Genomic DNA, 11,345 nt, shown 5'->3' with positions numbered 1-11,345 from the left:
AACAATGCCCTGTGCCATCTCTCATGGTGTTGTTAGGCAGTCTTTAGTCACTTCAACTCATAGCAATGGAAATAAACACTACCCAGTCTTGTGGCATCGTCACAATTGTTCCTTTGCCTAAACTCGTCCGTGCAACCACCTTGCCAACACGTCTCATTAAAGGTCTTCCTCTTTTTCTCTGCCCATCCACTTTACTAAGCACGCTGTCCTCCTCTAAGATGCTTGTCTTAGCTGACAATATGTCCAGAGTGTGTAAGACAAAATCTCCCATCACTGTCTCTAAGGAGCACTCTGGCTGTACTTCTTCCAAGACAGGTTTGGTTGTCCTTTTACCAGTCCATGCGACTTTCAATATTAATCTGCAGCACCACATTTCAAATACATCTCTTAGATTAGTTATAATTCTCTGAAACACTTATGGGAATCAAAGGCAACTCAAGCCACCACTTGCCTGTGTGTTGTTTGTCAGTTTGTCATACAGTGGTGGCTTGGGTGTTGCTTTGACATTGTAAAACTATGCCACTGCTATTTCAACTGCCACTACATGAGCCGGCTGTAGTGGAGCTTCCAAACTAAGAACAGACAACAAACAAAGAAGGAATCGGCTGCCCAGGGGAAGGAGGCTTTGAAAACTTTGGGCATACCTTTGAAATATTTCAGCTACTGAAGACCTAAGGAATGGAAACAAAGCATTGTCAGAGAGAGTGGCAGAGGATGGTCCCCTGGGGCCAGAAGGTGCCTGAACCGTGACTGAGGAAGAGCTGATTTCTTTGAGTGAGGTTGACCATGGTGACGTGCATGGAACACACTCAGTAGGAGTGGATCTTTCTAGAACTTAATCTGCTAATGGGACACCACTCAAGGAAAGAAGAAACAGCTGCAAAAATCTGCTAATGATCAGAACTTGGAATGTGTGAAATATGAATCTAGAAAAATGGGAAATCATCAAAAAGGAAACGGAATATTGATGTCCTAGGCACCAGTGAGACAAATTGATCTGTCCAGAAGAAGTACAGGCAGAGTGTTCCTTAGAGGCAAGAATAGAAAGGCTTCTCCTTACATACTCTGGACATATGATCAAAAGAGACCTGTCCCCGGGGAAGGACCTCATGCTTGGTAAAGTGGAGGGGAAAGACCAAAGAGGAAGACCCCTGAGGAGATGGATTGACACAGTGGCTGCAACAATGGGTTGAAGCATATGAACAATTGAGAGGATTGCTCAGGATCCAGCAATATTTTGCTCTGTTGTGCATCGTGTCACTATGGGTTGGAGCCAACTAAGTGGCACCTAACAATAACAGCATGATTTCTAACTCTCATCAATTAGAAGTACAATTATATTTAAGAATAATATTCTAAATTACAATGAGCACATTATTTGAGAAACATGTATCCATTATTTTGTATACCTATAGTTAACCAGCTATAAAAACCTGCATTTTTCATTGCCAAGACTCTTGTCTCACCTTCATTTAGAGACTACATTCTTGTTGTTAGGTGCCTTGGAATCAGTTCTGACTCATAGAATGAAACACTCTACAGTCTGCTCAATTCCCACAATTTTTGCTATGGTGGAACACATTGTTGCAACCACTGGATCAAACTTTTTCTTTGAGGGATTTCCTCTTTTTCTGGCTAACCCTCTAATTTGCCAAATCTGATGTCTTTTCCTATGGGCTTATCTCTCATAATACCGTGCCCTAAGTATGTGAGACTAAGTCTAGTCATCTTTATTTCAATGGTGTATTCTGGTCTTACTTCTTTCAAGATAGATATTTTTGGTCTACTGGCAATCCATACAATCCAGGGTATTTGTGATATTCTTGTCTAACACCACATTTCAAATGCATCAATTCTTCTATGATATTCTTTATATTTTAGTGAATGTATGCACACATATATATGCATAGTAAGACTCTACTTTTGATAAAATTTACTCACTTTTTGCTGATAATAAGAATACAACCTTGAGATGAATATTCTGCAAAACAAATCTTGTTTAAAATTAGTTATATAAATGCATTGATATCAAATACAACAAAATATTTTAATTCACTAAATGACTTAGTTTTGTTATAACAAGCTGACTAAATATTTTTAACTAAACTTTCAAAAATATTTAACAAATTATGAAAATATTATCTATAAAGGTAAATATTATCTATAAAGACAAAGGTAATACGATGTTACTTTGTCTTCTAAAATTAAACATTTTAAAATAATAATATGTTAGAAAGATTTTGGTGAATTTGTCATTATACTACAGATGTATAGATGAATGTAGTACATAGTCCATCTAGTACATAGTGCATGAATATAGAGACTGATATAGTACATAGTGAATCTAGCAATGCACATCCAGAAACTTAAGTGTGCAACTGAAAGCTGATGATGTAGACCTATTGTTAACAAATATTATACCGTTTTAAAAGACTACTGCATGCAGGTTAGATTTTCTTAGTTACTTCTATGGCTATAATACTCTCCTGGCACTGACTGGTTTGGGGATTTTATATAATACAGAACAAGGAGATAATTTATTAGCATAATATTAAATAAAGTTATTGATAAAAGTGGACCCTATGAATTAAATATGAAAATGTTAATAGTAGATGCATCAATTAACCCTACAGCCTGATTGTACAACCTACGATGCTATCTGATGTAAAAATCGCACCATTGTGAAATCAGAAAACAAAAAACGTCTGAATGTCAGTAACAAAAAATTGCTGGAGGTCAATCACCATTTAATAGACCTAAGGATAAAATGGATATTTATGAATCAAAAATCACAGAAATGTGTACTAACAACTTAAACAAAAATATAAATGGTAGGTATAAAACATTATTTCCCTACTAAAAACAAGAATAAACACAGAGATGTCTAATTTGAGCTACAGGAGTATATAGGAAGAATTCTACAAAGTATTTATTTTTGTCTTGTTTAGAAAATGAAATAATTAAGTCATAGGAAATACTTGGATGTAAGTGGAAATGCAAAATAAAATATAGCATATTTTAAGCTTAAACCTAAACCCCAAATGTGGAATGCTAATAATTAAAAATAAATATTTAAAATTATTAGAATACAGTGTAAAAAGTATATTCAGAGCACTGGTATTCCTAGATTTATGTTGTACATGCCCATTGAACAGCCTCTTACAATAGTTGGATATGTGTGGTAGTTACCTAATCTGGTTTCAATTTGGGACTTGAGAGGATTAAGAGTGAAGGGGTGGAGTCTAGTTTGTCAATTGGGTCATAGCCAATGAGGACTCTGTGTGGGCATCGCTTTCTCCTGAGGATTCTGGGAACTCTGGTACTTCCTCCTTGGTGTTGGGAGACACTTTCTCTCTATGCTCACTCCCCGGGAGACATTGCAGCTGACAAGACACATGGAACTACACTGGTGCCCTGAGCTTCAGAAGCCATGTGGAGACCCCTGCCAGCACTGAGATGCTTACAACGGCTCTGGATCCACAAGACTTCCCACCCACTGGCCTGTGATCTTCCTGCATTCAGCATCATTGTACATGTTGCAGGAGTCTGAAGAGGACTTTATCTATTGGTATCGGACATATGGGCTAATATTGTACTTATGAACTCGATCTGCACTGGGCTGGAATGCTCTTAATGTACAATTACTCTGTATACAAAGCTCTTCCTTATACATGTATGAGCATGTCTATGAATTTGTTTCTGTAGTCCACCCAGACTAACACAATATTCCTGCTCATATTTGTATGTCAAATCATCACAGACAAAATATGGCATTCTCTCATGATGATTTCTCCTGCTACAAATAAACAGGGATATTTTGATAGTTATTTTTCATGTCATCTTAGGTGGGCCCGAATTCTTCCATGATATAATATAGTGTGGTCAACTCCATGATGGTAACTTCTGTAAACAGCCTAGCAGTTGTGAAAAGAATCCGGAGGAGGATCACCTCCTCTATCAGGTCACAGTGTTTATATAGTTAACATAGGTTACATTGTGGCCAATTCTTGGTACACATTGACAATGTTTGGAAACTATCTCATGTCTACTGATGTATTTGGGCCTGCATCTGGTTTGATGACCTCCTGTGACATCAATCTGTGGACTGCCTACCATGAAGTCATTTGACTGACCACAGATTCATTCAACTCTGCAACCACCAGCCTGTGCTCTTTCTAGCTCATCTTCCTACTTCCTGTTCAGCTTACATCTGGTCCACAAATGTGAAACAGCCTCGACAGATCTACTGCTAAAGGGAAGTGAGCTATTTCTTGATGTGAATCTCTTTCTATATATGTACACATGCAAGCATCACTGGTTCTGCTTCTCCAAAGAACCAGCCTAACACAGGTGTATTGGTCTTTTTGTTTCCTTAACTTTACCTTAGATTGTAACTCCTGTTTGACCACCAGAGGAATATTTGCATTTTTGTGTGTGTGTGTGTAAAATAGTACAGGATAAAATGAAGTGGAAAAAATGAGTGCTACTCATGATAAATCAAACTAATTATTTGAATGTGTTGGAAATGTTGTTGGTTTCTATCTGAAATAAGTAATACAAAGAAGTGGAAAATCAATCGTTTCTAATGGCAAATAGTAAGATTAATGTGATGGCAAATTGTAAGTACGTATTGAGAATATACTTATAGCCCATTTAATTAAGATATGGTGAAAAGCACTTTGTGTTTTAAATATTTATTTTCATTTCTTATTGTAAATGAATGTTAGTATACACCCCCAACTTTGCATTAATAAAATAGCATGCTGAAAATACAAATCCATGTAGTTAAAATATAAATAATATGGAGTCAATTCCTTAATATGGCCCTTCTAATCATATTCTTGTTTGTCATATTAGTCTTTGTGATGTAATGTAGTGTTTGTACTTGTGGCTATGATATTAATTTGAACAGAGCTCCCTGTTACAAGATTAAAGTAGGATGAATCTGGTTGTCTGTTAATGCTCTTGAGTCCATCCTGACTAATAACCACCCTGTGTACAACACAAGGAAACATTGCCAAGTCCTTTGCCAGCCTCACCATAGTTCTAACGTTTAAGCCGATCTCTGCAGCCACTGTATCAGTTCATCGCGTCGGAGTTCTTGCTCTTTTCACTGCCGCTCTACTTTCTCAAGCACGAAGTTCTCCGCCAGGCAGTGTTCTCTCTTGACAACACGTCCAAAATACCTGAGACAAGTCTTGATATTGAGACAAGTCAAGGCCTCAAAGAAGTATTCTAGCTATACATCTTATGGTGAAGTTTGTTTATTTTTCAGGCAGTCTATGATACTGAATATTGTTTCCTAGTACCGTAATTCAAATGCACCGATTCTTTATTCATCTTCCTTATTTAATATCCAACTTTTATGTGCATATGAAGTGATTGAAAACACCAAGACTTGGTGCAGAGATGCCTTAGTCCTCAAAGTAACAGGCTTACTTTTCCACATTTCAAAGAGGTGTCGTGCAGCAGATTTACCCAACACAATGCATCCTCTGATCCCTTGACTGCTGCTTCCCTGAGCATTGATTGCAGAACCCAGTAAGACATTATCCTTGACACCCTCAATCACTTCTTCAGTTTGATGGTTTACAAACTGCCCAGCCTGAGGATTGTGCTTTGATTGGTTTTACATTGCGTTCTAGTCCATGTTGAAGGCTGCTATAGCTGATCTTCTTCAGCAAGTGCTTCAAGTCCTCCTCACTTTCAGCAACCAAGGTGGTGTCTTCTGTATATCACACGTTGTTACTAAGCCTTCTTCAAAACCTGCTGCAGAATTCTTCTTCATATAAACCAGCTTCTCTTATTTTTAGCTCAGAATACGGACTGAATAAATATGGTGAGATGATAAAACCCTAACACACATTTTCTTACTTAAACCATGCAGCATGTCCAAGTTCTGTTCACACAACTACCTCTTGAACCATGCAGAGGTTGTGAAAGAGCACAATGTAGTGTTGTGGGATTTTAGTTCTTCTGATATCTGTCCATAATTTGTTACAGTCCACACGATGAATGAATTACTATAGTCAATAAAACAAAAATAAACATATTTTTGATATACTCTGCTTTTACCAAGACCCACTGACATCAGCAGTGCTAACCCTTGTTCCACATCCTCCGAGTCTGTATGAATCTCTGGCGGCTTCCTGTCAATATACTGCTACATTGTTGAATATTCTTCATTAAATTTTATTTGCATGGGATATTAATGATATTGTTGTATGACTTGAACAATCTCTGGAATCACCATTCTTTGAAATAGCTGAAAATTTGAGTCTCTTCTAGTCACTTGACAAGTAGCTATCAGCCACATTTCTTCATTTTATAGCTGTTGGCCTATGTCATTGTAGATGCCCGTTAGATGCTTGTGAAAACTTGATTTGCTTTTACTTAGAGTCTCTATATTAAACTATTTTCACATGTATTTCTTACCTGCATTTGTATTTTTAGAGAGTTCATTCATTGTATAAAATGTTTATATATATTCTTAAATTTTTTCATAGTCTTATTTCCACTTGTTATTTCTCCAACCTTCTTTAATGATTCTTTTTCTCACCCAGTACGATGCTTCCATACTTACCATGCTTCTGCCAGGTTAGGTTATTTTTGTTAGATGTCAAGGAACCACCTGAGCTTTCCAATATATAATCGTCTTTATTCAGCTACTAGGATTGGAATCAAATACTAGTTCCTAGGTCTATTTTGATGGAATGACTAAGCATACATTCTTACTCATAGTTACCCAAATAAAACAAAATGAAACACTACCGGGTCATGCACCATTCTCAAAATTATTGCTATGTTTGATCCCATCGTTGCAGCTGGTGTTTTGATACATCTTCTTGAGGGTCTTACTCCTTTTTGCTCACATATTTTTCCAAGTATGATATAATTTCCCAGGTCTTGTCCTTTCTTGTAACATGTCTGAAGTAGGTGAGATAAGTCTCACTTGTTCCTTTCAAAGGATAATTCCACTGTACATTTTCCAAATAATTAACAATGGCAAAAACTACAAATCCTTACTTGAAATTACTATAATAACATCTGAATTTGTACCATTATTTCAAAATATGTATTTATTGATCTACAAAACAATGATTTTCAGTTCTAACATATCACATATCTATTCCTGCTGATTTGGTTAATCCATTACTATTCTTACATCATCATTCTGACATAACATTTCATGACTCCTCAGAGATTTAATAGCAATCAGCATTTTCTCCTGAAGAGCAATTTCTCATAACTCATATTATACAAGAACACGAATAATTTTATCCTGAAAATAATGGTGGGATTTTTTTAGGTATAGTCTGAGGATGGGTGTCAATTTCAAATTGACAGAAAAGTTGATTCTCACTTCGTACCCCCAAATACCTCAAGAGTATCATTAGTTGAACGAGTGGCTAACACAGATTTTCTTATTTAAGGATACCAGTGGCTATTTTGTATGCTAAATTGAATATCCTCTGGTGACTTCTTTTTGGAGACTCTGATACAACATAACCTGCACTCATTAGATTGCAACCTCTGCTAATCCTCGTACAAGTGGGCTCGTCCTCGTCTGGAGCTCATTTAGCTTCAGCCTCAGCAGCAAATCACGGATTTTGCTCATAAATCACTTTACTAGGGTTCATTCAGATACATGCAGGACCCATACCTGGAAAATATGAAATTTTCATATATCCTTGACAGTCCTGAGAGAGTTTCTAATCCCACATGTCTGTCATCTGCTCTGAATTTTGGGGGGCGAAAGAGAAGCAGTACACAACAATTGAGAGTAAAATAATGCAGAATTATTACTTTTCTTTACAGTATATTCACTCCAACTGAAACATTTATAGTTATGTTGTTCTAATTCAGTCATAAAGAAGGATAAATGTAAATAACTATAGTAAAATTGTTAGGAAGAATGAAATATTCATGTGAAGCGGTTTCGATTTTCATTTTCACATCTTAATAGAACATTCTAATTGCTGAAATTTAGTGGGTTATATATGACTTTAGTGTTGAGGAAAAATATCACCTCATTGAAATAAAAAAATATATAACTTAAAAAACAATATCTGACACAGTTCAACTTTATAAAATCTAATATCAATTTAGAATTTAACCTTATACATTGAATTTCATTTTTTTTTAATGCCTAATCACTACACAATAGACAAACACCTACAGTTGAGGGATGATGTAGATTCCTTGTCTATATTTTCACAGAGAATAGTCTCTGACTAATTCTTCTCACAGCTCCTATTACTTCTTTGTTCCTCAGACTGTAGATGACAGGGTTGAGCATGGGAGTGATGATAGTATAGAAAACAGCGAGAACCTTGTCTTCTGTTGGAGATCTAAAGGATCGTGGGCGTAGATAGGTGTAAGCAAAGGGTGCATAGTAGAAAGTCACCACCGTGAGGTGGGTGCTGCAGGTGGAATAAGCCTTCTTCCTCCCTTCCGAGGAGGGAATGCGGTACACAGCGAGGAGAACGCGGCCATAGGAACAAGTAATGCCGATGAAAGGAAACACCAGGAACAAAGTGGTGCTCACAAACACCGTGTACTCATAGACCCAGGTGTCCATGCAAGCCAGAGTCAGCATGGCTGGAACATCACAGAAAAAATGATCGATAGATCTGGATCGACAATAGGGGATATGGAGAACATATACTGTATGAGCACAAGAATTGATCGATCCCATTATCCAAGATCCTACAATCATTAGCACACATACACTTTTACTCATCCGAATAGGATAGTGAAGAGGAAAACAAATGGCCACATAACGATCATAGGCCATCGATGTCAAGAGAAGTGCTTCTGCAACCGCCAAAGTCAAGAAGAAGAAGCTCTGGACTCCGCATCCGGTGAAGGAGATGGACTTGTCAGAAGAGAGGAAATTGAAAGCCATCTTGGGGACAGTGGTGGAGATGTAACTCAGGTCCATAAGGGAAAGCTGGCTAAGTAGAAAATACATGGGTGTGTGGAGATGGATGTCCAGGAGAATGAGTAGGATCATGGATAAGTTGCCAATCAGAGCCATTAGGAAAATGAGAAGGATGAGAATAAAGGGAAACAAGCCAATTCTTGATGGTGGGAACAACCCTAATAAAATGAAATCTGTTGATGTTGTGTTATAATTCTCCATTGAATATTCACTTGTTTTCCTTATAGTAAGAGACATGAAGGGTGAAAGGTTAATAAGCCATCGGTGATGTTTTTATTTTTAAATACTGTTATTGATCTAATTACTTTTTCATTTAGATATTGAATATTCAATTAGATATTGAAAAATCAAACTTTCCATTAGATATTGAATGTTCAATTTATCTGCACAATTGAATGACCAATATTACCTTTCATTAAAATAAATTCAGTTACACCAATAGTGGAAGATATTCTGCATTTATGCACAAAAGTGGATTCATTTTTAAAATCCTTTATTTTAATAGCTTAAATACCACTTCACTTAATAAATTTACATATCAGGAGTATAAACATTATAACATAGGCAGAGTGAATTTAAAATTTAAAATAAGTTAAAATGAGTATGATTAAATTATTGCTATATAGATAAATTGGTGATTAGAAGTAATTTATTTTCCCTAGTAAAATAATATTTTTATATCCTAAAACATAAATTTGCAAATCCAACCATTTTTAAAATGTATATTGAGAAGTTAGGCTTAGTTTATGAAGTTACTCTGCTGTACCTGACTTTCCAAATTTTAGTTATAAGTATTTGGTTTTTACTAGACATGAATGAGTAGATATCCTCAGACATACACGAGTAGATAACACCATTAAGTACTAATTAATAATCTTAAATTTAAAATTTTTCCATTATTCTTTTCAATCACCTAACTGAATAGTCCTCTAGTCGATATATAGAATCATTGGCGGATCTTCTATTATACACTACGTTTCTGTAACATTTGCAAATATTACAGTACAAAAGTGTCAATGCTATAAGATTTTTTCTTGCTTCTTCCTCTCTCTGCCATCTGATCATATTAAAAACATCTTCCATGTAACCTCTGCCACATGTGTGAGCTATGCATAGGAAACAAGCCTTCACTGATTTCCCTCTGGCATCATTAAAAAACAACAACACGTGTCTCAATCAATTCTGATAGAATAAAGGAAACCTAATGTGTTTCAGTGGAGTGATTTAAATTTTTAAGTTTTCTAATTTTATATTCATATAAATTATATTTTCAACTCCTAATATACATGCCAGCAGCTCTGAGGGAGAAAGACAGGGCTTTCTACTGCATGAACAGTTACAGTCTAAGACACCCACAGGCAGGGCTGCTAAGAGTCAGCGTTGACTCAATGACTGTGAGTATACACAGTGAGAACTTGCATTACTACAGATGCTCCATTAAATTCCATGAAGTAGAATCACTACATATCATACATAAATATATAAATATGCACATATGAATAATGACCATGTATGCATACTTATATTTACAGAGGGAGAACATACACAAATACAAGCAGAGAAAGAAAAGAGTAAGTCAAAAAGTATTTTTACACATATAGAGGAAATTTAAGTAAACAACATTTACAATATGAATCTATTGATCTCAGCATATCATCCATCTAGGACTTTTTTAAAAACCAGTTTTTCTTGGCCCATAGTACACTTATCATACAATTCAATAGCTCAAGCATATCAAGAGGAGCTTTAAAATCATCACCACAATCAATTTTAAAGCATTTTCTTCTTTCTTGGACTCTTTATTAGATCCCTCTTTCCCCCCAATCTCCTCTGTCATAGCCCCAAGAAACCATTAATCCAGTCACCTATCCTAGATTTCATATCCAGATAATCATACAAACAAAACAATAACAACAAAGTAAAACAGAGAAACACCTTAATTGAAAAGGAAATAGAAAATATTAAAAACTAGAACAAATTTAATTGGGTTAGCAAATTTAAAAGAGACTCAAATGATAGATTGTTAAAATTTAACCCAAGTACCTCTGTAATAACTCCAAAACACTCGGTCTGCTAGCAAGACTATTCACGTCCCTGGTCTATATTCAGAGGGAATTCACCAGACGCTTAATACATGTTTACTTTGCCTTCACATGTTTTTTTAACTAAAACAATGTTTAAATGGGTCAAAATGGAGAGCAAATGATAAGATATTACATTTTAATCTAACTACATCTGGAACTTTTAAGGTAGTGTTTCCAACATGCCCCACCTGAGGACTAAGATGTGCCTCCCTGAGTAATGGTATTTTCATTCATCTCAAATGCAAGAAAAAACTAGAATGTGAATTTAAAAGACCACAAAAATTATGTATTTGAATTAAGGTGTTTGCAAAGAATAT

General features: G+C 35.8%; 1 protein-coding gene across 1 annotated transcript; it reads right to left on the bottom strand.

The window, feature by feature from the left end:
• Positions 1-8,206: 8,206 nt before the first annotated feature.
• Positions 8,207-9,145, bottom strand: LOC101660923 (olfactory receptor 2L3-like). Its single transcript, XM_004696866.1, has one exon. The coding sequence runs from the start codon at positions 9,143-9,145 to the stop codon at positions 8,207-8,209; it is 939 nt and encodes a 312-aa protein (XP_004696923.1).
• Between the last annotated feature and the right edge of the window lie 2,200 nt (positions 9,146-11,345).

This window comes from Echinops telfairi, unplaced genomic scaffold (assembly GCF_000313985.2).
Source record: "Echinops telfairi isolate 266 unplaced genomic scaffold, ASM31398v2 ScPeMD7_7469;HRSCAF=8507_0, whole genome shotgun sequence".
NCBI classification, from domain to species: domain Eukaryota; kingdom Metazoa; phylum Chordata; class Mammalia; order Afrosoricida; family Tenrecidae; genus Echinops; species Echinops telfairi.
Note: the sequence above shows the minus strand (reverse complement) of the source record. Positions and strands in the feature narration are given on the sequence as shown.

Excerpts from the sequence above, each read along its gene's own strand:
- LOC101660923 (XM_004696866.1), bottom strand. The coding sequence starts at position 9,145 with ATGGAGAATTATAACACAACATCAACAGATTTCATTTTATTAGGGTTG.